General features: G+C 43.9%; 2 protein-coding genes across 3 annotated transcripts in view; one reads left to right on the top strand and one right to left on the bottom strand.

The window, feature by feature from the left end:
• Positions 1–27,196, top strand: part of LOC135389089 (uncharacterized) — a 250,679-nt gene that overhangs the window by 16,447 nt on the left and 207,036 nt on the right. The window contains exon 2 of the mRNA XM_064619055.1: positions 18,966–19,014. The gene's annotated coding sequence lies outside the window, so the exon portion shown is untranslated. The remainder of the gene's footprint in view (positions 1–18,965; positions 19,015–27,196) is intronic.
• Positions 1–27,196, bottom strand: part of LOC135389088 (zwei Ig domain protein zig-8-like) — a 172,027-nt gene that overhangs the window by 65,149 nt on the left and 79,682 nt on the right. For both annotated transcript variants that reach the window (XM_064619053.1, XM_064619054.1), the window contains exon 2: positions 2,015–2,247. In XM_064619053.1, the coding sequence (XP_064475123.1) occupies positions 2,015–2,247 (233 nt within the window). The remainder of the gene's footprint in view (positions 1–2,014; positions 2,248–27,196) is intronic.

The following is a 27,196-nucleotide window of genomic DNA, read 5'->3' as shown; positions in this document are numbered from 1 at the left end:
CCGCTTGCACGATTAGTGTGCTGCGGAACATTTATGAAGACAAAGAAGAAATATAGAAGCATGCGAGAGTAGAATGAAGGTGTGGAGGCTACGATTGTACATTGCTGGTAGCAGACTTGTGCCCGTTACCGAAAAAAGGAACTAAATACCATTACCCGTTACTTCAGGAAAAAGTAACTAAATACGTTACTCGTTACCAATATACAAAAGTAACGAGTTCTCGTTACTCACAGGTAACGAGTTACGTTTACGTAACCGCCACATAGTTAAAGGAGTCAACAAACATGCCGTCACTTGCCTTCAGCTCTTTATTAATGAGGAATTGCACTTCAGAAAAAGTGACCGCCACACGTGGCAACGTGATTAGTGACCCTTCGTTTTGTCTTGACACCCCTTGCGTCGCGTCTTCCCCCTCTGCGTCGCGCCTTGGGTATATAGTTTGGGTCATTCTAATAAACCTTTTGCTGAGTCTGAGAATTTGTCGTTCGTCCTTCGTGTCGCGTTTCTCTCGGCCCCTTACCAGGAGTCTATATCAGCTTGACTGGACCTTCTCCGTTGTTTCCGAAGTGGGGGGTGATCGGAAATTATGAAAACAGAAGAAAAGACACCGGCTTTCGTGCCACCCATCACCAACGGTTCCCGAAAACAAACGAGGGGCTGCGTCATAATTTAGGGCGCTCAGAAGATTAGCAAAGACAAGAAAAGGCTATAGAAGTCCCGAAATGTGCTCCACCGCGCCGAACAAAAAGGAACGAGTAACGTCAGTAACGAGTTACCAAGTTACGAGTTACGAGTTTTTGCAACTGATTCCGTTACTATTACCATATTTTAAAAAGTAACTGAATGGTTACTTCGTTACCAAAAAAAGTAACCGTTACTACGTAACGAGTTAGGCACAACTCTGGCTGGTAGCATGTTTAGAAAATTGTCAACGACGTGATAGAGCCAGACAGCGGCAAGAGTAGAACCCGCAGCTCTTGATTACCGGTGAAAGGCGCCGACCGGCTTCACTAATAAGGCTTCCTGGCGTCTTGAAAAGGGCCTCATTCAACGAAGCACGCACCCACTCGCTTCACGTTCTCACTTACATGTTTTCTCACACACACACACACACACACACACACACTTACATGCATATACAACAGACACTCTAAGGAAAAAGAAAAAAAAAAACAAGGTAAACTTTCCTACCCGTCTCGGTAGGGCTGTTTTGCAACCACATTTCTGCTCAAACCAATTTTATCTTTTGGGTATCGCTGCAGGGTAGAAACTGTCGTTGTTACCAGACTGGGTAGAAAATTCTACCCTTTTTTTTTCTTAGAGCAAACGTGCGAGGGAGGAGCAAGGGAAAAAGGGACCCCACCGCTTATACGCTATGCAAGTGCGTCTCTGCGCATGAGAGGAGGCAGTGAGAGGGAAGAGGGAGGGCGCCGCCGTAGCCAATGGGACTTTCCGAGTGGAGTAACATAGAGGGAGAGGAGATATGCGCAGAACGCTCGGTTACTTGCAGAGCGTATACCCGCGGAGAAGAGAGCGCGATTGGAATGGTAGAAAGTACACTCTTAAAAATGAACTTCACGGCATAGCTCGCTCCTAGCCAACCATTATCTCGAATGATATCGTTATCTGCCCTGATTTGTTGAAAACGGGGGGCGTACGCCATTTCTGTGACACTTATGCTGTTCATAATTGTCACAGAAAAGGCGTACGCCCCCTGTTTTCAACAAATCAGGGCAGATAACGATATCATTCGAGATCATGGTTGGCTAGGAGCGTGCTATGCGGTGAAGTTCATTTTTAAGAGTGTACTGTCGTTCTACCAGCTTGGGTAGAAAATCCTACGTTTTTTTTTTTTTTCTTATTAGAATGCAGGTCGAGACAGCGACATCTAGCGATGTTTTTTAAAACCTGCGTTTATATTTCTTCAACCTTCTCGATCAAACAGCTTACAATAAGGACTTTGATTATCGCCATGGCTGGAAATATACTGGAATGCAAGAAGCGTGCCTCGTACCATTTTGTCGCCGAGGTTGTTGACGACACAATGTAAGTAGGCCGTCTGACCGCGCTGTGACGTCACGTTGCGCGACGTGGAGTTGTCAAAGGAAGGGAGCAGCCTGCTGGAAGGTGGCCACAACTCTTCGCTCAGACGCGACGTTTCGGCCTCTTCAAATAAAGACTTCCGTTGCCTGGACATGTTGAAGTAGAGGTCGCCCCACGCCGTCCCCGCTAACGTCGTTGGCCGTTCTGGAAAAATATCGAGAAGAAGAAATGTCAGAAAAGAGAATGAACATTATGGTCTATGAAACGCGCATCTGTGTCTAGGCAGTTAATGGTTTATTCTCATGTGAAATCTGCTCTATTGATGTATGTCTCTCGTCATCCCACGTTAATCATTTTGCCAAAAGCAGAAATACATACATGCTGCGAAGAAGGGATTTCTATAGTCCTATCTATAGGATCCCATAGGCCTATAGGGGATCTCTCTCTCTCTCTCCCTCATATAATATATACGCTACAAAATGGATGTTCAAACGACCAGGATGTTGTATATAGATAGGAGAGAAAAGACACCAGAGACTGAAGTAGGGAGTAGGGGAAAGTTATTTATTAAGCTGACATTTAAACTAAGGGTCTGGGGAAGTCTACGTTTCGGCGGAAGCTCCGCCTTCTTCGGGAATCAAGAAGAAGGCGGAGCTTCCGCCGAAAGGCATATATATATATATATATGCCTTGTACCGTCCATGCCTACCCAAGAGAATCATAGTGATTTCATTTTCTTCTCCGAAATTCTGGCGTTACATGCATTCTCACTTTGTAATTCTGAATCATATGTACTCTTGCTTAAGCTGCCAACATCAACAACGGATATATTCTGATGATTCTTGCTTAGGCTGTCACTATGCGGTCAGCAATATTACCCAAATAAAAATAATGTGAGTGAATTTGACGAACTAATTATTGCTTTTCCGGAGAGATTGAAGCCACATAGCCGACCGGCTACTCACAGCAAAAGACGAACGCTTCTACCACTTAACAATGGTCCTTCCATTTGTTTTTCTTTTACAAATCAATCAATCAATGGTCCTTCAGTCGGGAATCGCAGTGATAAATGGTGTGACAGACACCTGCCTGTTTTTTTAACCGTAATATTAGCTTTAGTTTTTAACCTTATCTGTTTTTGTCACTGTGTTAACGTTGACTTAAGTTAGGCGCAGCTCTCGCTGAGCAGCCTTAGCCGTACACCAAAATAAGAGAGAAACTGATGTTCTGAGGCTGGAACGACATAGATTGGATTCAATTGGTAGAGCCCTGGACCGGTAATCCAGAAGATGTGGGTTCGATCCCTACAGCTGGCTAACCTTTTCAGTGACTTTCATCTTTCACCAAAATAAGACACACAAGAAACACAAGAAAGAAATATACTCATTATGCGGCAATACACATGACAATCAAGCCACGTTTATGGGTTATATTATGGGACTCCCGCCTGCTACTGTGCTTTTTACTCAAACCACTGCTGGTCGCTTGCTTGAACACAATATATCGATGGACGGGCACTGTCACCGTACAAACAACACAGAACGGTGTGCAGAAAGAAATCAGAGTCCTGCTCACTTGTTGGTTCCCTTTCTTTCCTTGTTTCATTACACTTTCGCATTCTTTCGAGCATGTCCTCATAGCAAAGTTATGTTTCGTGCGGAAGAGGACAGTGATCAGTGGTTGGCAATAGATTGACCGATGGGACGTCGGGTAGTGAAATGATGTACTGTACACGCGGTACATAAAAAGTGACAGCGAGAGAAGCCGCCGCCGAAAAGGATCTAAAATTACCTAAGAAGTGAGCATACGCCTTGGTGAGTTAGTGCTCGAATAAGGTTAGCTTAGAGAGGCCACGGGAGGGGACAGATGAAATAATATAAGAGAAGTGGTTGCGCTAGTGTGAGACCAAGAAAGGAAAAAAAAAGAAAATGCATAGAGCGGATGGGAGAGCTTCGAAAGCAGGAAATTTAATCTGAGTTGGCTGACAGATAAAAAATAGACATAAGTGTTTTAGGAAGGATGTAGAATAGTTGCTTTTAAACTGAGACACTTTCTCTGAACACATATGTGACGCGTTCTCTCGCCATAATGTTAATCAGTATGCCCGATATTGGGCGACATTAAGGAGCGACAGATCGCTGTATGGGATGTACTCTAAGAAAGCAAAGGAGTGAATTAGGAAGCAGTTTCAGCTTCTATTCCCCTAGATCGCAATTACTCTAGCTGACCCTGAAATTTGACGGTACAAGTAAATCGTTGACTTCCCATTAATTTCCGTGTATACCCCACAGGGAACTAATGTTTGTGACAGTGCATCTAGTCTCAAGCAGGAGTAAAGTTACTTCATTGAAAGCAATAGCTTTATAGGACCAGCCACCGTGTAGGTCCGTCCCTGACTTTGAACGGCCACTACGTGGTCGCCAGACTGTGTCGTCAGTATACGCTATACACAATAAGAAAAAAAGGTATGATTTTCTACCCATTTCGGTAGAGCTGCATTGCAACCACATTTCTACTCCAACCAGTTTTACCTTTTGGGTATAACAACAGAGTAGAAACAAACTACAGAGTAGAATCTGTCGTTCTACCTCTTTGGGTAGGAAATTCTACCATTTTCTCTTAGAGCAAACGTGAGAGAGAGGAATTAGGGAAAGGGCCGTCGCCGCTTATACCCGCGGGGGAGAAGTCACGTGTGAATTTTCACGAAATGGTAGAAGTGCCGTCCCGTACCGCTGGGTAGGAAATTCTAAAAGCGAAAAAACCCCGGAGCAGGGGACACAAAGAGACAACACAGACGAAGCACTGACTGACAAACAACTTTAATGGCAGGGACACATCTTAAATATACCAACTGCACACCCGACCACTAACAGTACATAAGACGTGTAGTCCCGACAATGAATGTAACGAACACAGTGAATGCCCGCCTGAATAGACAGTAGGTTAAAAAGCGATAAAAACCTACCTAGGAAAACCTAGGAAATTCTACCTTTTTTGCTTAGAGTGTAAGTCTGCGAGACTACATATACAACAATAACGATGCAAAAAAGAAAAAAAAAAGGAGACAATTTCACGCAACATTAAAAGGCTTTCAATAAAAACATACGATAGAAGTTAAGTAACTAAACTTAAAAATTGAATTAAAATTTCCGAACTCCATCTCATACTTAGTATTCTCGCTGCGGATGGTATTGCAAGTATTTTACTATGTATCTTGTGTTTTACGACCTCCGCGTGGCAAGCACGATACAACTCAATTAAAAATAGCTGCCCCGCTATAGGTTTGCACCAGGGAGGAAGAACGGTCAGTCAGCCGTTTCCTTATGAACGGAGCTAACCCATTGCCATCCAGCGTCCCATGAAGTCACAGTATGGTTACAGTGAACTAGAATAAGCCTTTGTTTGTTTGTTTTTAAATTTTCTAGTTTGCTTACAGTAGTTTTTTTCTGGTTCATTTATTATTATTCTAGTTTATTCTAGTTCACTGTAATAAGGCAATGTCTTTACATCACTGTAGCAAGTGCATGAGTGCACCCGTAAGTTCGCAGAAGGCAACACAAATGTTGGACTGGCCACGACCTGGTAGCCCGCGCACTGCTGTAGGAGCCGAAGGTGTCGAACATTGAATGACTATGGGACAAACAGTGAACAACGAGACATACTGTGATCTCTCTATTTGTTGCCCACCATTAGAACAAAACGTCGTGGACTACTAACAAAAAAAGAGTGTGCTGCACCAACATGGCGACGCCCGGTCGCATGCGTCACGTATGCCTACTTCAACATTTCATGATCTTCGATTTGAGTGTCTCCCACAATACACTATATATATTTGCCTGACCTCGCGTCGTCGGATTATCACATATTCGGCGCTCTCAAGGAGGATGCCCTCTAGAAGGAGAGTCCTGCCTTCTCGTTACCCTGCAGACATCGTTGCCGAGGAAGTTTGCCACCTTGTTCCACCGGTGTCGCCTAAATGTGCACTACAGAGGACGAATACTACATAGACTGAGGAAGGCAGAACCCCGAAACAGGACACTGTGTACACAGGACAGGTGTAGAGGACACTGCACATATGATAGTGTCCTGTCGCAGTAGTATCACCAGCAGCAGTATCAGCAGCAGTATCACCAGACAACCTTATCTCGACTGGACAGCCGGCCTTTTGATGCAACGAACGTCCTGGATCCTTCGCCCCCGACAAAACACTTCTAAGCCCTGCAGGCGTTCCTGCAGTTTTTGTAGAGACTAAGCTTGTGGATACAATGTGTCTGTGACTTCGACGTCACTATGATAACCATGTGACGTATGTGACACGCGACTGCTACTTTCCTTTCATTTTTATTCCTTAATTATAATTTTATTTACTTTACCGCAGCTTTAATTGAACTGTGGTACCCGGCTGTCTTCATGAGTGCCACATTCTCCATTTTATTTTCCCTTGCCCCAAACCGAGTTTGGCACAACGGCCAAAGCTGCAGCCACTCTTTCTTAGGGTGTACATTATAGTCCTAAGCATTTTTTGTCCCAACACCTTACAACTGAACGTACACACAGCTACAGTCAAACTCCTTTACAACGAAACCCAGGGGACAGCAAAACAAATTCGCAGTAAAGGTATTTTCGTTAAAAAGGATGTCCATTATTGGTCCTATAGGGCTCCAGCGGGACCGCAAAAAAATTTGCTGTAGTGGTATTTTCGTTAAAAAGGTGCTCGCTATAAAGGAGTTTGACTGTATTAGTTGGAACCGGGGCTACGTATTCGACTGAGCCTCAAATTTGCCGCGAGGAAAAGTGTTCTCCTCATTTCGCCACGAGAGAGACGCATAAAGGCGACTGACACTAAGTACCCGAACAGCACCCAAGTCTCCATCCACAAGCTGCCCACACGGACGGTAGGTGACAGTGCTGCCGACGCCGCTAATTAGAGCTGATGTTGGCAGATTATCGCATCTTTTCCTCCACCTTCTGCGTAGAACGGTCATCTGCGAGGCCACCACCCCGCTAATCTCCGCTACAGTGCTAGCATCTCACGCGATGTCCGCTAATATAGACTGGCTTCAGGAGGAATCCTCAGCGAAAGGCTTGGATGCTTAGAATTCTGCTAAGAAACGTAAACGTATGCGAGGCGTTGTATAGCTGATGGAGATATCGGTATATATGCGTAAAGTATGGGCGCGTTGCTCTGAGGAACCTGGTTTTCTAACAAGGGATTCAGATTATGTAAATAGTGTAAATAATCACAACCAATTTTTCAGTCGAATTTTGCCTGATATGTGTACATACGAACGGTAGATTGTACATACTTTTAGCAGTGTGACATTCTTGTAACGATAGTTCACACGCAGAACATCTTCGTTGTTATGGTGTTACTTACAAGCAAAGTGTAACTTGAGAAGTAACTTGTGTACTTAGATAATTATGTTAAATAAAATATTCTGATCAGCTGATAGAGAATGTCGCTTTCTTTTAAGGTTGTTCTACATTACGTTCCGTTTCTAATGATGATAATGATAACAGAATCCTCGAATCATAGGGAGGGATTTGAGATTCGGGAATTCGAATCCCAGTTCCCTAAACGGCGAATCGAATCTTTCGAATCTTACCAACCATGTTTGTTTGTTTGTTTTTTGTTTTTTTAATTGGCGCCTCCGGAGTCCTCCGAAAGCCTCATTGGCCGACGGGTGTTCTCTTGTTTGTTTGTTTACATTGCTCTGGACTGAAAGAGTTCGGGCAGGAACTGTTACATTACAAGTTTAAAAGTAACCTGGTTTTTGCTTTTGATTGTGGCTTACTTCTATGGAGATAATTCGGACTGGAGAATTTATGCATTTCTTGTAGTCCATGAACACCATGCTAATTAGGAGAAGAACTATATTGGTAAATTTGCCCTCGAAACTGAAGTATTGTTTAATTTGTTTTTCATTAAACAAAGGTATCATGTTCTGCTTCGAAACACTTTTCACTAGACGAGTGTTTCTTTTTTTTTTTTGTTTTTTTTCCTGGCTTTTTAAACTCTTTTTAAAGAAAGTATTCGAAAGATTCGAGATTGGTAAGATTCGTGGTTTCGTAGAACATTCTTTGGATTCGAATTTGGATTTGGATTCGAATAATTTTGGATTCGTCCCATCTCTAATAATGGTGGTTAGGGGCGACAGGGTCAGCACTTCGCGTTCGACTACTAGTCGGTGCTCCTAAACGGCCATTAAATAGATCGTCGAACATTTTCCCAAGTGTCGCGTTCAACTCACAATATCTTAATGTGCAATTTATTTAGCCGTACCGGCGTATTTACCGAGGGACAATCGCTATCCCAAAAGTGGAATCCATCTGCTGCTGCGACACAGAGACTTTTTTAGTCGACTCTGAAGTCCACCGAGTATGATCCACTTTGTATATCACGTATTAGTGAATTTCAGTATAGCGTTGGTAACGTTACCGACAAGCTACCGTACGTACCGGAGCTAATGACAGCGCGTGTGACTCTGTCGATTGGGTGTGGTAGACGCGGTAGCCTACCGGGCTCTCTATTTTTTATTCGTATTCAGAGAAACTACCTTATTTCAAAAGCAACTATCCTCCATCCTCCCTATAGGATATTCCAGTCTACATTGTTCACCTTTGAGCCAGCCCAGATTGAATTTCCTTTTTTCTTAAGTTCTCTCATCTGCTTTACGCGTTTTTCCGTCGCCCACTCTTCATCGTCGCTTCTTTCTGTTCCTCCTCTTTTTCCTTACAGTCTTACCGAAGCTGTGCATTTCACGTGCAATACGAAGCCCCATTCTTCTCACATTCTTTTTGATCTGTCTTCTCTCGTAGCCTCTCTAGGAGAACCTGTTCGGGCAGTAACTCACCAAGGTGTATGCACACCTTCCTAGACCCATTTCGACGCTCTTCTGTTGCTCTTACCATCGTCTTATGCACTTCCTGTACCATGTATTATTGTACTACGTCGTCCCATCGGTCAATCTATTGCCAACCACCGATCACTGTCCTGTGTCGGGTGAAAAATGATTTTGCCTATCATGACATGCTCGAAGGAAATGCGAAAGTGTAAAAAAGAAACACTGAGGAAAACATCGAGTGAGCGGGCTTTTTATTCCTTTACGCATGCTTCCGTATACCGTGTGTTGCTTGTACGGCGACGACACCCCTCTATTGATATGGTGTATTCACGAAAATGACTAGTAGTGGTTTCAGTAAAAAGTGTTGTAGGTAGCAGACAGGAGTCTCATAATGAATACATAAAGGTAGCTTAATTATCGTAATTAGCGTGTCACGATCGTTAAGTTTGTAATGTTAACCTTTCCTTTACGAGACTCATGGTTTTGCGTACCTCAGCTTTAGTTGCTTGCGTGCCAATAAGGTTTCATATCATCATCATCATTCTGATGAGACGCTGAGCTCTATAGCCCATACACTCGGCACAAGCGGTGTAGTATGTGAAATGAAAATGAAAATTCCGCAGATTCCGCACACTCAGGAATAGCCTTTATTTCGTATTTTCTCTTATTAACAGTTTAATTACGTACCATTACTGAAAACAAACTGAGAGGCGACAACCAGGATCCAAACTGGAACTCAAAAAAAGAAAAAGCTATATAATAATATATATAATAATGTATAGTAATATATATAAAAAATAAAGCATATCTCACGACTGCCCTTATGGTGAATTCGGGTGGTCATTTCATGGCAACACTGCGTAGCGTTCAGAAATTGCTAGGAAATTGCCCGCGCTGGATCGCGTGAGCGTTGCCACCCGTAAATATGAGTGCCAGGAATCTAGCGGTTTTAGCCGGTTGGATCTCGCTAGGGGCATCGCGGTCGCTCGTCCTCGGGTCTCGTCGTCTGCTAACTCACGTGAACTTCGCCACCCTTTCAGTACGGATGTGACGACACCGGATATAGTTGGACAACCCACTGCTCGATCGTTTCGAGACCGAGCGAATAAACTGGAATAGCTGGAAAATTCCGGACGATCGGAAAGCACCACGCGAACATGCGAGATTGCCTCGCGAACATCACTGCTTGGGATCTGGCAAAAAAAGTTGCCACGAAATGACCACTCGAATTCGCCGTTAGACACATTTATCTCAGTCGTGCACCCTTGTGGCTCTCGTCAAGGTGCCGGTACCACCATAAAACCTCAACCGATGTAGACATATCGCTCTTTTGTCTTATTTATCTGAGATACTCTACTACTATCTGCGGGATGAAATTTTGCGTATTGAGGGGGGGGGGGATCTGTTTAATTTGCAAAAAAGAAAGAGGCATCTACACGTAACCTACTGTAGATACAATTATATCCCAGACTGTTTCCATGACAGAAGGGCAAGGGCGAGCTGGTACATAATTCCAACAGTGACACCCGAGACACGGAAGTGTCGGGGTTTCACTGTTGTAATGAAGTCGGATGAGGCTTGGGGTAGTAACATTTTATGTACTTTAAAGCAAGTATTATTGTTGTACAGAGTGTTCAAAATTAAGCTTTCACTAGCACTTTATAAATAGGCGAACACAAGAAAACAGGCTGCTATTTTTCTGTTCCTTGAGTAAGGAACAGAGGCTACATAATTAGCAGCACCTGTTTCTCACATAAGTAGCGTAAAGTTACCATCCGGTTTCCTGTCATCGCTGTGTTTGCGTAGCGCTCGTGAAAGCTTAATTTTGAGCACCCTGTATATAAGCGTATGTAAACAAAAATAAATATGAATAAACTATAAAGTATATAAATACCTGATACCGAAGTAGGTAACAACTTATAATATTTTAAGTTCACGTAAGAGAAAGGGAAGCACATATCACCATCATCATCATGTATATGTTGTTGCTGTTAAGGTTAACACTTGGAGCACATTTTATTATTTTTACTCTGTTTAACTTTCACATCGTCCATTTTGCTACCACTATCATACTTCTGACCTTGCAACGTGCTCAGAACGCCAGACACACCCGGAAAAAGTAGCGAGTAATGAGCAATCTAGGCACTTTCATCGGCTCTCTCTCTTTCTTTCTTTCTTTCTTCCTACTTCAAACTTTACCTTACCTTCGCCAAACAGAACGTAACTGCACTTTCATTTAAACAGTTGGATCAATTTATAGCGCCATGTTTACTCCGCAGGTCCCCTGCAGTATTTCAAACTGCCGGAAGAAAAGCAAAACGAAGAGTGCAGTCGTTTGTGACAGGCTCGTTTAGGTCGATGATGAAATGCGGGCCTCTCTTTTGTTCCGCCCCGAAACAAGCGGGAAAACAGATACCAAGTTACGAGTCTGGTTGGTACACAACAGACACAGAACGGAGAAACAGAAAACTGGACCGTATTTCTGGCAAGAGCGGCGGTCGCGTTTGCTTCCTCGGTGAACTGAGGCTGTGAAACAGAGACGACGCAAGTTGATTAAATTATGAGGAGGATATAGTGACACGTTTGTTGTCGTGGGTTCGGAGAAGTGCAGGCATCGCGTTTCTTGGAAATAAATTTAAGTGGAGGGACCCGTGGCGGCGAGTGCATGCAAGGTTGATTGCGTGGTTAAACCGCGGAAACGCTTTAGCTTCCTCTTTAACGGTGCTTCCTTTTCTCTAGTAAATAATATCGCTGCACATTGATAGTTGCTTAGGCGAATGACGGCATCGGTGTGTGTATCCCGTAGAGCGAATTTAATGAGTTACCCACGATATTCGAAGAAGTCGGAGGGAGAGCGTGTAGTTACGTAACGCCAAGGGCTGCAAAATGTTATAGAACTGCTGGCAATGTTTCCGAGGAAGCTTCTCCTCCTCCTCCTCCTCCTCCTCCTCCTCTAGAAGCGCAACATTAAGGATGCATATCAGTCCGCAAGTTTTCTGCAGTGTACACTGATGATACTATCGTTTACTCTAAGTCAGAAGCAGGACACCGTGAACATGTTGCCAGGGATCTGGAAGCTGTATCTAAAGCGATGATGAAAATATATTTCCGCAAAAGTACGCTCTTTAAGGAGAATGTCGTTCTCCGGTGTCGGGCACTTGACGGCTACACGAAACAAGAATCTGTAGCACGGATTTCCCAACTTGAAAAGCCATCTGACGTCCACTCGCAAAGGGTGCTCTTCTGACTGGCCGGACACTTTCGAGCATTCAGTCCAGGTTACGCGACGCTTACTAAGCACCTCACCAGCCTCACCCGCAAGGGCGCTTCTTTCCGATGTAGAGGGAGAGAGAGAGAGAGAGAGAGGTACATGATGACGATGATATGGGGATAACTTCCGCTTTGCGATGGACTGACGCTCGATGCGCATATCGAGAACTCGTGCGCCGCATAACTTCAGATTCTGTGTTATCTGCGTTATCCGACTTTTCACTTGATTTTCAACTGAAGACCGACTCATCACACGACGGTACGGGAGTCATCTTATACCAACGGCAGCAAGATAAACCAAAGGGGCAGCAACTCAGCGTCATTGGGTACCACTCCCACACCTTCTCGGACGCAGAAGTAGACTACTCAACGACGGTAAAGGAAGCACTTGGTGTATTGTTTTTGGCAATACGATATTTTCGTCCCTACATTGACGCAATGCAATTTTCGCTTTTCACAGACAACCGCGCCCTATCGTTAAATTTATCCGAATTAGAAGGAAGGATTGCATCTCGTAATCGGAACACCTATTTGCCCATCAGATCTACATCAGCGGCATTTTGACATGTGGATCTGTTTTTGTTGTTGTTGTTGTGTTTTGTAAGAAAAAAAAACAAGACGAGAAATGGAACTGTCTCCCGGTGTGTTCTGCTACTCCTAACATAAATTCTCACCCGCACTCCCACCCCCAAAACATACCTCTCAGGTGTTCTACTCGCAATTACGCTATTCGCTATTTACATGCTCACTGGAAGTTCGCTATTCACAATTATTCACTATACATATCTGTATCTGTATTTATCGGTCACTGTATGATATGCTGTGAAGCAGATTGCATAGTACATAATGTAATTAATTTAGCATTAATCGTGTCATACTCTTACACGTAGCAGCATAATAAAAGCGGATGTTATGTGTTTACGTCGCGAGACAACCGAGAAAAGGGGATGTGATAAAAGAGAAAAAGAAACTTCGGCGTGGCATGATGGATGAAACGTTCGCTTGTTGGTGGTAGTTCCAAGGTCATGCCGGAAACTGGGAGCTTGTGGGTGCGAATCCTACTGCTTGCGTCGCTGTTTTAGGTGATCCTCGGATTTTCAGGACGAAAGTCGTAACAGTCGCGTCCATGAAGCTGGCCCAGGACGCATATTAGCCCCCTGTCTCCCACTCCCTTCTGCTGTCCTCTTCCATCTTTCCACGTCCGTGTGACGCTCATAGCGAAAAAAAAAAAAAAAAGAGAACCCAACAACAACAACAAAAGGTCTACGTATTTTTCAATACCAAGGGAGTCAAGAAACGTCAGATTTAAATCGTATTCGTTGCTACCTTCCCATCATCTAATCTATCTAACGTCTTCCCTGTTGAGGGACAAAACAAAACCAGTTCTACGCCTATACCAAGTCAACGTAGTTCACTATAATGACAACTTCTTTATCATTTTTTATTGCAGTGGTTCGACTTATAGACTAACTACGTGCTCTTCGTGCGTCCTTGAAGATGTCGTTATCTTGGTCCGCAATCCCCTCGCTAATCTCATGAGCAAACAGGCCGCGGTGGCCGTGGGATTAGCTTTCACGTCTCTCAACCCTCCCGTGGTATATTGCGTGAAAAGAAACGGCGGCAGTTTTAGATCCTCCAGAAGGAACACAAGAGATACTGCGTAAGATAACGAACGGGACCTGTTTTTTGTTGTTACAGCAATCTCAGTTTTTAATCTGTCGTAGGAAAGATCACTGGAAATAATAATTCTCATTAATCACTTTTTACTTGATTTAGAAGAATGAATGAATATACTTTTAGTTGTTTGAAACACTGCGAGACAGTTTATTTTAATAATTATCTAAGTGGGTGTACATATTTTTAACTACTATAACTTTTAAACTTAAATAATTTTAAACTAATACTATACATTTAATAATAAACTTCAATGGGCCATTTTGCCATCACGGTGAGAAATGCCGTGAACGGACTTCTCTTCCCTCATAGCTGCTACATTATTTAACATTCTTGTACTCATAGATTTCAGTTTCAAAAATGGCGTCTCAAACATCAAAACTTTCTGTAATAGCTTTCTTGAGGGGAAAAAAAAAAAAAAAAATTGCCACTGCAAACCTCCTGTAAAGCGTGCTTTGCCTGCATAGTTTTGTTGCAACTGTGGTCAGTGAACTTTACAAACGCGGCGCGAGCGTGCGCGGGTTATTTCCAAATAATTATTTACATTATGCGTCCCCAAAATATGAATGTAACTGCCGTGACAGTTCGGAATAGTATAACGATTGTCATATTTGTGTAATGTTAGTTGTAATTTTTTATTACCGCCCTGCACCACATGTCCTACGGCGAAGTTCCCACGACTTGAAGGGCCTGTTCGTAGGGTGATTTCAGGGAAACGACATCTGATCTTAACTGGAGTACAACTTCGTTACAACGTCCTTACAATACAACTCGGTCGACAATATTATCTCTGATGCGTTCCCTCAGGCATAAAATCATTTAGGAATAGAAGGACGAGGTTTTGGAGGTGACCTTCCTTTTCTTTTTTACAATCGACGATCGGATGCGCTTCTTCCACGCATGCGCGAGAGGCTCTTCTCCTTCTGACGTCGCCACATTCTCACCCTCTCCACTTGCTCCCTGTATTTATCTATGTATTGATTCTTGACCGTCGCCAGTGCGTTCACCCACTCTCTTTTCTCCCTCTCCTGGCCTACTTAATCCTCAGCAGGCCCTGGGCTGCTTGGGCCTTACAAATTACATTCCCGCCTCGGCGCGCGGTACCAGTGAATGTCGCCCACACGGCCTGATTTTTTTCTTAGTTTTTTAATTTTTATTTTCCCGTCCTCTTCGTAATCTCTTAACAAGATTGAGTAGCGTAGTTTAACTCAATCGTGCCACTTAGTAGGGATGTTTTTAAGCTTCCTTTTGGAATATACGTGAGCGACTAAAAGCTAATGATGTGAGTATTAATGATATCGGCTACTTGTGAGTGAATGGTTAAGGCAGAACCGGCCACTTTGCACGAAATTTATTGTTTTTTTTTTCTTTGTTTTTCGGGATTGTGTGCTGGCCTCGGTTTGATTAGTTGACAGGCTGTCCACCTATTCACCCTACCGTTACAGGTTAGAACCCGGTCGAGGATGCCAGCAACTTAGTGACAGGGTGCAAGTTGTTTAGACTCTCCGCCTTCTGCCGAGCAGCGTGCATGAAAACACGTCATGCTCAATGACAAAATGGCTAAGGAGCAAGCGAGCTGGTGAAGATGATGCATATGATGCTGTGTTTGAGACTTCGTGTTTGTGTCTGTCCTTGTCATGCGTCATTATACGTCATGCTCGCCACATTCGTGACGTCACACGCACAGCACGTCTGATGAGTGATTCAATTCGGAAAAGTGGCGAGATCCACTCAAACCTCATCCGTTAAGTGTGTTTTCTGAAACGTTCTTTACTGAACTCGGAATTATCTCGCGATCGTGAGCTTGAAAGTGGCTTTGCCCCGGAAATTGTCTATATAATTAAAGAAATAAGCAAACTCCGCGTACTTTACTTATTACAAGATCAGCATTGATTCCCAAAAGGACGCTGCTTCGCATTCGAACGCAAAGGCAAGGGCGCTAACATGATCCGTTATTCTCTTTGCGTGCAAATCAGCAACGTAAGTAAGACTCTCAAGTGTGTATAGACGCCCCCCCCCCCCAACCCTCAAGCACAAAGCCCCCGTCCTTAATGAGAACACACCTCGAACTCCGCGAGAGATGCCTTTCCTTTGAACCTCATGCAGTTCCCAAGACAGCCTTCGAAGCACCCAATAAATAAGATCATTCCGCTCCAAGTATTCCCGCTAACCCTAGGGCCATAGCGCCACCACCACCAGCAGCGCATTCTCAAACTGGCTCAGCGGATCCCAGCGAATACCCCAGAGCGAAGAGAAAGAACGGGCCTCGTCTTTGACGATTCCCAGGGGACTACGTAACGGAGTGAAGAAGTAGAAGAAGAAGCATAGCGGAGGAGGAGTAGGGAGGACCGCTTTTTTTTTTCTTCTTCTTTTTGGTAGTACATCACAGCTTTTTTCTGCCCATGTTTCACTTTTGGCTTGTGTGCCCGCGTTTCCCGATCAATGTATTGCATTGCTGTTTTCGGCAGAAGAGAATGACGTAATCTAGTTTGGCCACAAAATGGCGCAGGCGGTAATTAGGTTATTCGCGACACGAGGGGTTCGGGATAGAAAATGTGAAAGGACGTGTAAAGCTGCTGCCAAGTTTTCCGCGTTCCTCGCGGCGTTTCAGAATGGATGGGAAAAAAAATATATTCAGCGATATTTTTTTTCCTCTCTTTCCCAGATTTACTCACTGGCATGTGAGAGTGCTTCGCTGTATTAGGTTACAGGAAGAGCCTCAAAGCCACAAAATATTCGTGGATGTTATTCGAGATTCCGCGAGAAATATAATTTCAAACAGAAAGTTACATTTCTATGGGGGAAAACGTTATTTCTGTAAAAATGGCCCTTCGAGGTAAAATGTTCGCAAATTGAAAAGTGTAGTAATCTGGAGGTGCAGGCGACATTTTTATTTTTTTATTTTTAAAGTGCTCTCTTTCTCTACCAACATATTTCTAGGGGGCACGTGTAAGATAATAATGTAGAAATATGATTCGACCATGATTCAATACATGGCACAAAATACAATACTATAAAACCTAACTAAGTCCCAAGCGATGAGGACAGGACGCTAGGTGATTAGTAGCGCAATACTTGTTACAAATTTGAAAAAGTAACGCGATACCGCTACCACTACCAACTAAAGTAACGTAAATACTATGGCGCTACTTTTCCGCTACCATACCCTTCTCTAGGCAACACATTATCGTAGGCATCTCGTTGCCGAATGTGTCCAAAGACGGTGCAGTATTTATATAGCATTTATTAAGTATGTCGTTACATAAAACCAAAATATATTTTTTGACAGTGATCATGCACTGGTGTCACTAGTGCGATTCGAACCCAAGCATATCTGGCGGACCACTCTGGTGCCTTCCGATATGAGCCACAGTATTATCGTGCTCAGGAATGTGTATTGATTGATTGATTTTTAAGAGAAAAAAAATTAGATCAGGAACGTAATCGGAGAGCTTTCGACTCCAGCCCTGTCAGAAACGCTCGCTGGACATTCATCGACATTAAGCTGCTCGCACTTTTTATTATTTCGAATAAAATTTGCTATCTTTGCGGAATCATATTCAAAGGGTTGCACGGAAGCTTACTGAAATTGCTAATCGAAGAGAGCCTCGAAAGAATATTCTGCACGGGTCTCCCCTACCAGAATCTGTAGCGGAAACACGTTTTATATAAAATACCGCTACATTTACAATGTAGGGCTATGGCTGCTCCGGTACTTGTAGCGCCAAAATGTTAGTTACAGGTTACGGCCAGTATTTTGCGTAACGCGTTACTAGTAATTCCGTTACCAGTAGTCAATTGCTTTTCAGTATTTTTTTAAGGTAATCAATTAATTTTGTGAGCAAGTAATTTTTCAAGTAATCTGATTACAATTTTCGGTAATCAATTACTGAGTAACCGATTACTTTTTTAACCTTCTGTCAACAATGACAACCCTTTTCAGCAAGCCAATCTGTTCTTCTGTTCCACCACGAGTTCGACTGAAGGAATGACGCAGAGGTCACTGTGACGGCCGTCTCTAGTCCATACTAGAGTCACTACGTGTTCCATGCACACCACAGTAATATGATAATCCCTTACAACGGCAGCCTACTGGAGCAACAGTAAAACAGGTGACTGTATTGTTAAATTGGGCGGGGTGAACATAACAATAGTAACAAAACGAAGCGTATGTTTCGACGCCTATACGGGCGTCCTTATCTGGGACAGGAGGCGAGACTGACCGCAATATTAGGTGTATGTGTTTTGTATGTTGCTTTCAAATGTATTTGTGACTTTCACCTATCATGTACGTCGGTGTCTCTATTAGAATTTGCAAAAAGAGCTGCATGGTTGCATTCACTGCAGGCCTGTTCGCTTTGGTATGGCCCACGATTTAAAGGTAACGTGAAAAGTAACGCGTTACATTTTTAATCGGTAACTTATTACATTTTTGATGAAGTCATTTGTAACGGTAAAGAATTACTTTTCGCGCAGTGGTACCAGTAATTGTAATCAATTACTTTCTTCGCGTAACGTGTACAACTGTGGTTACGGCAGTCATTGATCAGTTGCATTATGCAACCGGTATGAGAACGAGGACCCCATAAGGACCTGGCCTTCCTCATATCTTCCAGTCGTCTTTTCAGCGCGAAAAAGTGGCATCCATCTGTTGAATTTATAAACCGGATTCAGTATTTCCTTCGCTTGCTCTTTCTTTTTTTTAAAATCTTCGCATCTGTTTCAAATCCACTTATTACGGTGTACCGGCTGTCGTTCTCAGTGAGCTATCCTAGGGTGAAGCACAAAGGATGGAGCCATTATTTTGCTTCATCATTTTCTTCATTGCCTGTGCGACAGAGTATGGTGAATTAACAGAGAAAGATTTAGAAAAACTAAAAGAAGCTGTATCCCTTTTGCTAATTGAATGAGCCGAAATAGCAAAGTGGATGTGGTGTCTTTCGAGTGCAGTCAAGCACGCTTGACTCATTAAGCTCGCTTTTTTGCATTATATTCTGCGTTTCGGACGTATAATTCATTAGAAAAGCTGCGGCTCAATTATATTCATTAGTTTGCGACAACGCTAAGAGAAATAATGGGCTGCAGAATTATTTTAATTACACTTAGTTCACTCTTGTGTTTCCTCTGTTTCAGGTCCACGTTTCGCACAGTTTGGGCTTGGCTTCGGTCCTTTTCATTACGGGTATGTGATCCTTGCGGTTTTTGCTGGCTCTCACATTTGAATTGGTTGGAAACATTCTGCGTGTCCATTAGGTTTGGCACAGGCCGGGCTTGCACGAAGTTATTTATTTCGCGCGAGCGCATTACTCTTGTGCTCCGTTTTATGTCATGTTTGATTCGGTTTGACACATTCTTAGCTCGGATAATGACAACATGATCATGACTTTTCAATATGAAAACGTTTCCTGTTGTAAGCGTGACCCACATCTTGGGAGCAATTACGTGTAAGCAAATGGGATCTCATCTTATCCACAAATCGGAGAAGTGTTATGAAGAAAGACAGTTCTTAAAATGTGCTGAAGCTGAAAAGTGTACGATTGGTACGAGACGTTGTATTGCCGCGCGGTGTCGTGAAAAACGTGCACTTCAGAACCTTCGCGCACTCATTGATGAAACTCCACAGTTTTATTTCAATAACACGTAAGAAGTAATCACGGGAAGGTGTGCAGCAGAACTGAATAGTTTGGGATTTCGTACTGTGACTGTACATTGAAATGGTAGGTAATTAAATAGTTCTTCCTTCATTCGAAGGCATTGACGGCATGAGCATTTATAAACAACTTCTGTGTAATAACGGTTGGCGCTATATGGCGATTGAGAGTGGTAGGTACTGAAGTAGTGGAAAACGACAGGATAATTCCCCCCTTCAACGAAGGCGTAGCTAAGACCCTTTTGTCTGCTAGCTACTCTCAATCTTTTGGTCTTTCAACTCGATTTCGATTGTTTCCGTGACTCTTTTTCCTTTTTTTTTGTGAAAATGATAACGAAGCTGACTTTCCAGACGAATGTCGGCACAGAGTCCCTGAAGTCTGCCCAGGACGCATACTAACCCCATACTAGCCCATACTAGCCCCACGGCGCTAACGTGGAATCAACATAAAATAAATAAAAAAGATAACGAAGCTACTCTTCTACGCCTTTGAGTGCTGATGACGATGATGGTTCTTCTTCGAACGTACTTTTCACCCGTCCACTCCAACATCTCATAAAAATAAGAAAACGAGAAGAATAAAAACAAAAAGACTCTGGCACACACAGAGAGAAGACATAGCTCCCAAATCGGCACTATACTTCACCATGATATCAAACTCCAGGCAACTGCACAAAAAAGAACAAAAAAAGAAAAGAAAGTGGAACAATCATAAAAAGAAGAGACGGTCTGGAACATCTTCCTTGATGACAAGTCTGTGATCCCATCCGAACCGTTAACCGTCGGTGTACAGCAGCATAAGTATCCGGAAAGCCAGCGTCGTGTCATTAACCCTTATCGCTAGCGAACGTCATGCTGTAACGTATATTGCCGTTAGACGACTAAGTGGGGGTAGCGCAGCGAACGCTCTTTGCGGCTCGATAGTTATTAATGGTCGGTGGTCAAATGGTGCGTGTAAGTGCAGGAGCGTCGTTAGCGATAGGCCCGCCGCCTGGCGATTGGAGCCACAGTTACTACTGGCTTGATTGGTTTTCCTCGTCCTCTCATTATCGCCGGAGTCATGTATGTCGCAGACGCCGCCAGTGTGGAAGACGCTTATGACTAGATAGCATTTTCGCCGGCGACATGTTACGAGAAGGGATGTGATGGGCCTGCGACCGAGTAATTAGACGTCTGCGTTGGGGCAGAACAAGCATCGCCAAATTCGCTCTATAGTCACCCTCGCAGAAGTAGTCGCGCATCACGTGTGTACGCTGACACTATACAGGAACTGTACTAATGCTACCACTTACCTCGTCGTCATAACAGAGGTTATGCAGATTCTAGCTCATTGCCGCAGCCACACTGCTGGGTCCTACACTCTTAAAAAAAGGGTGTACTTTAACTCCTTTTTTCTTGCCACATATATATCACTCCCTTTTGGAGAGTACAATTACTCTCAAAAAGGAGTCCCCTCACTCTCTTTAGGGAGTGGGGCTACGCTTTAACTTCCTACTGGGGAGTAGTATTCCTCTCGGGTAGGGAGTAAGGGAGTAATGTTACTCCCTTGTGGGGGTGAGGAGACTTCTTTTCGAGAGTAATTGTACTCTCCAAAAGGGAGTGATAAATGTGGCAAGAAAAATGAGTTAAAGTACACCCTTTTTTTTTTTAAGAGTGGAGCTGTTCGGTAACACGGTGATAGGTTAACAACGAATAAATGCTCCTGCGCGCGCAATACTAACGACCCTGTGGGCCCACGCTCAGGCATATGTTAGATGTTCCGCTGCTCGCTCGCTCTTTGATCAGTTTCATGAGCGATGCATAATTATCGGGATGTTGTTTATTAGTTACGTCAGCATATTTTTACTTACGAATGTATGTTTCGTTAAGAATGTCTTTTCTTTTGCATTAAGTACGTGACTTGAGGAACAAACATAAATAGAGCATTGTACTTCGAGAAGAAGTGTATAACAACGGCCTAAAGACAATGCGAAGCAGTTGTCAGTTTGAACATTTAACATAAGAGCTTTTTCCAGCCATCCCGTCTGGCTGACTTTTCCTGCCAAAATAAAAGATCCCCGCTTTTTTTCTTCCAGAATACAACAGCTTGAAAATTTTAAAATGGAGTTTATATTTTGAGTATTTACCGCTCCTCCGAATGGGATTCCGCTGCATACAGTCTGCGCGTGTCAGTTTACGACTGTGGCGCAAGTGCTGTACTTTCTCGCGCTTCCCACAAAAAAAAAAAAAAAAAAAAGTATGCACGGCATTTAATGACTGTCGTTACGTTGCTGACGTCATGGCGGATCGAAAAAAAAGGGTCCTATGAGGTGGTTTCGTTTCGCCTTCGATGTCGCGTTTTTGTTCCCCATTTTGTATACTCGTTTAGCCTTTCTTTGGCGGATTTATTTGACGCGTTGAAGATGAGTAGTGCAGCCAATACGATCGTGCAAAAGATCAATAACTGCTGAAACTGCGACCAGAATTCCATTGAGCACAGTTCGGCTGCATGTCGCTCTCCTCATGTGCTTCGTGACTCCCATACGAACAAGCTGGAACGCGCGTGTCGTAATCGCAAGAAAGTCCTTTAGTTGATTATGCGGACGTTTAACGAGGACATTAATGGGGAGGCAGTGTGTCGCGGGACACGCGGGACCCCTCAAATGAAACGGTCCAGGTAATAAGTTAGGCAATGGTTGCCGGCTGTGGCCGACAGGTAGTGCAAGGTCTCTGGTGCGTGTCGTGCATCGGGCAGACCCGCATGGGAATGGGAACAGCGACAGTTCCGGACAACAGCAGTTTCGGTGTCGCTTGGGTGTGCCTGGGAAGTGGAAGCTACCGCTCTGTGTCGCTAACAGTGAACTCACCCGCTTCCACCAGCCGCCAGGGTGTCGCACCGAAGAAAAAGCACGTCGCTCGCGTGTTCCGTAAACTTTTGTCCCAAACTGTACACTTCTGCCTAAGATACCAGTAGTGCAGTACGTTAATACCTCAGCACACCTGATCATTATGGAAAACTTGTTCCGAGGTGACACACCGCTTACTCTATCAACGTGTTCCGAACCATACTACATCCGAAGAGCAATCGTTCACATCTTTCTTCATCCTGTCTTTGCTGGGAATAGCAACCCGCCGTAGCGCAGGCTAACCTTTCCCTCTCTTTTTTCTATACTAAACATATATCCCCCCCCCCCTTCACATAAAGTAGAGCGGAACTCGATAACATTTACATAGCCTCGGACCGCTGACCCATTACCTATACGTGCCACTCTATAGAATTGCTAGACGACATCCACAGTGCTAGGTATCGCGCTGGACTTTGTCCTATACTTTACTACGCAATATCATCATCATCATCGCAGTCGGAAGATGACTACCCCCGAGTGGAGCTTTTTTTCGCTTCCAGTACCCCCCCCCCCCCCCCTTTTTTTTTTGCCGTATGCGATGCGATGTATGGATTGTTTGGAGAAGAAGTGCCGGGATAGAAGAGGCCAAATGGGATTCACTTCCAATGGAACGAGCTGTCGCCGCACGCCAATGGTCCAAATGTGACCTCGGCAGCTGGTGAGACCTACCGATAGGAAGAGAGCTGACCCTTACTTAGAGAGGAAGAACAACGATGAAGTGAAAGAAGTGGACCCAAGATATAAAAATAAATAGAGCAAATAACGAGGCCGTCGATGCGTGAGCAGAGAGATGCCGTCAGGTTAGTAAGGCATAAGGGAAGGGAGTTTAGCGGGGTTTCTTCTGTAGAGTCCTTGTTTGCATTTTTTATTTTTATTTTTCGTTCAGCAAGAAATGTAGAATCTGCCACTAGTGGTAGTGCTTAGTCTGCAGTGCTGTCCAAAATTAACGAGGTAAAGCCACCATGCAAACCGCCAGTGTATTGCGCGGGATATTTATCTCAGGAAAATGTGGGAGCAACGCAGAGGGGTATGACTTCCCTATCCTCATTTTTTTTCGTTATCACATCACATTACATCACACTTCCCCTATCAGCTCCCTGCTGCCATGCGTATTCATTTGGGGTTGTTGCAAAAATCTTTGGTAGGGTGTGTGTGCGGGGGGGAAGGGGGCAGGGAGGGTACTCGCAGAATGCTTGTAGTTGTCGATGCGCAAAAAAAAAACACTCGAATCATCATCATCATCAGCAGCAACAGCAGAATCCGTGGAAACCACACAGTGCAGGTTCGAACATCGCAACAAAAAATCGACGAGAACTTGCATACTCGTGTAGTGGTACGCCGTAAAGCGTGCAACGATAAAAGTTACAAAGCAATCACAGTGTATCTTTGCAGTACCCTAAGGATCCGGATTTGAACCATGCCGACGATGCAAGCAAGTTGGTAGCAAAATATAAGTTCCATGGACCCAGCGTCCTCCACGAATGACGTAACTCAATCAGAGCAATCTGTGCCACCCTTCTGCTTTAAATACTTCCGGGAGTAAACACAACATGCCCGGGCCGAGGTCTAAGTACCTACTAATGCCATCGGGTTAGGAAGAAAGTACTTCCGCAGGGACATTAAATTAACGTGGCTTTTTTATTTTTTTTTCGTTTGATCTCAGCTTCAGTTTAACATTTCAGTAAAGAGGCAATCGAGGAAGTCACTCGGGAATGAATGAGCTTCAGCATTAGGAAATACTCAGACTGATTGTGAGTTCCTGTTTGAGCTCAGCTTAAGGTTGTCTAATGAAGTTGATCTCACTTTGTGTGTGCGCATGGAATGAAAAGAGGTTCGATGGCGTTATCCTCCGTCTACTAGACAGGAAATTGATTAGACTATGGCATTCTTCTCTTTGTGCATTGATCTTTTCAATAGTCGTATTTGCACTCTTGAGGTTATGTATTGATGCGCACATGAGTACACAAAGTGCCGCGTCATTAATCACTACGCACATTGCAGCCAATGTCGTTTCGTTTTGCAGAAATGATCAGAAGTCTTCTAATTCTACTAATTAAATTCAAATAGCTCACGTGCTGACGTCAGGACATGGCGCAGGCGTTGGAGGCTTATGTGTCTGTGTCGTCCATGTTTGTGAACTGCCTCGGCTAATTCTAGTCGTCAAATCTACTGGATTGCTAGTGAATCTAAAAAATTACTGAGAAAGGCTCCAAATATCGTTAAGTCTATCGCATTTTCTTGCTGCGACACGAATTTTTTTTTTTTGGGGGGGGGGGGGTATATTTATTAGACAAAAAGGGGGAAAAACGGGGGAAAGGTCAGCAGAACGAGACGTCGGCTTGCTATTCCAGAAATAAATAAAGAAAGAAAGAAAGAAAGAAAATTAAGAAATAATAAATAAACAAATAAAAAGAAAAGAAAAGAATTACAAAGAGAAAGAAATAGGAAGGAATAAGAAATAAATAAATAAAGAAAATTAAGAAATAGGAAATAAATAAAAAGAAAAAGAATTAGGAAATAAAGGATAAACTAACAAATGGTGAAAGAAGGATGAGGTAGATTAAAGACAAAGATGACAAGAAAGAGATGACTAACAAACGGTGAAGGAATGATGAGATGGATCACAGAAGATGACTTTAAAAGGAAAGCATGAGGTTAATGCGTTGAGGGTGAGAGTGGGGCACAGAAGAATGGAGATTGCACGATTTTGGGTTCCGAAATACAACTTCATGTAGCCGAGCGGCGTTTCGTTACGTCGTAGTTGATGTATACGAACAAGGAACTGACGCTCTTGATGTTGGAATTACTTCATTCGGTTCGTGACGTGACAGTGAACAAAACTTGCACTGTTGAAATTGCTACTCCTAATGACTGGGATTGCTTTTGTAGACTGCGAACCTGTAAGATCGATCATAGAGACAAAGTGTAAACTTTGCCGAATGATATCTATTCCTATATCTAAAGGCCCACGCCTTTCGCCTCCGATGTTCTGAACTTTTCGCAGAAAGAGCATGGCAAATATTTAGAGTGCTTCCCACTTAGAAACCTTGCCTCGAAGTACCCAACCCACAGCAGTACAAGAGGGCGAGGCGTGCACCTTTGAAAATCTTGCAACGGCTTCTCTTAAATTGTGAGCTCGGACTACCTGCAGGCTCTGTAGACACAGAATGCAGGCCTTTCCAGAACTGCACGCTCTCCATGGAAAACACCACAGACGCATAACGCTTATTGAGCACAGATATAGAAGATGTGGACAAGTACTGAAGAACTTATGTTTTCTACGTTAGTGTAACTCCGTTCAGAATCTGCTCCGCTTGCAGCATTTTAGTACGTGCGTTCAAAGAGACTCTTCTGAAGTGCGAGTCTCAAGAAAACGACCGCAGTTTTAACAATCACAATGAATACTTCCACTTGTGAAAGTGATAGCGTGTGAGGCATCGTGTCACGTACGCGTTTGTAGAGCGAACTATTTCTGAAGTTATCAACCACGCATTATTTGCGAGGTTCATACGGTAAGGATCATATGTGTAATTTACCACACTCAGTAATAGCGTCATTTCTGTAATAAAAGCTTTTTTTTTTTTCACCTACCGAATTCTGCTGAATAATTTTTCGTGACCCGAATTAACGCGCGGATGACCTTGCAGCACCGTTCTCTCTGTATACCGGGCATTCGCCAGAGAGCTCATTTGCGTGCGGAGCCTACATGACCCTCGTGGCCACCATGTTTAGTCGTCGTTAAAATGCGGCAGCCAACTTCGCCCGCTATTAAACGAAGGCGAAATTGGGCACGGAATGGACTCCGGCCTGTTTCGCGGCCTCGTGTGCCGTCTACCCTTTTTATGGGTGCCGTCAAGTATATAAAGATACCGTGAGTTGCGTGAGGGGGTTAATTCGTGTGTGAGATACCGATAACGGAGGGGAAAGGACAGGAAAAGGGAGTTATGAGTAATGGTGTGTATGGGCGCGAAACAGTGTTAAGCGGAACGACGACTAAATACGGGGTTTGCGAACGATAAAAGACTGCATGTGTTAGTACTGTAGGAACATGACGAGTTTACTAGCTTTAGCAGTTAAAGGGGCACTAACTAGGTATACGATGTGCACGCTTTTACACTGTGCTACGCTGCCGGTGCTGAGATTTTTTTCCAAAAAAGTATTCGCGCTAAAAAATGCTGAATGCCTGGAATATACTCTCTGCACCCTTCCGTACGCACTGTCCGACCTGCCTTGCCAACAATAGCTGCACGTCACTTTGAGGTTGTGCCCCATCCATCAATCACAATAGAGGACGTTTATATACAAATTTATTGGAGTGTCGGGAAGTCAGGTGAACTTGAAACGTTCTGCCACTGAGAACCCCCAAGTGCGCAACGTTTCCCTTCGCTCGAGCACTACATTTTTAAACCGCTGGCGGGGTTGAATAGCCTGCGCCTGCAGTGCCGTTTCTGTAGTACCACATGCGCTCTGGAGAGATCACTGCAGTGGCTCTACAACCGGTACACTCTGACACCAAAACTTGTCACGTCGGAGACTCACTCATCGGCTCGGAGACAGAAAAGTCACTGATTCCCCGTGCATCGTTTTAAGAAACAAATGATTGGCTTATGACCCTTATTCATTGGCTACCCAGTCACACAGGTCTTAGCACGTCGGGCACATGAGCACGTCACCTTCAAGAACTGTTCACTACCACTCTCAGCCTCACCATGTCGATTACAGACGCGCCGAATCCGACACTCGGCAGTTTCTAGAGGGCGCTGTCAGATTAAACTACCATCTCCGGTCCATCGACCCGTTGATGGATTTCGTAGCAAACACACCACTGC

The sequence above is a fragment of the Ornithodoros turicata genome, chromosome 3 (genome assembly GCF_037126465.1).
Source record: "Ornithodoros turicata isolate Travis chromosome 3, ASM3712646v1, whole genome shotgun sequence".
Taxonomy (NCBI): Eukaryota; Metazoa; Arthropoda; class Arachnida; order Ixodida; family Argasidae; genus Ornithodoros; species Ornithodoros turicata.
The sequence above is the reverse complement of the archived record's forward strand: the minus strand, read 5'-3'. Positions and strand labels throughout refer to the sequence as shown.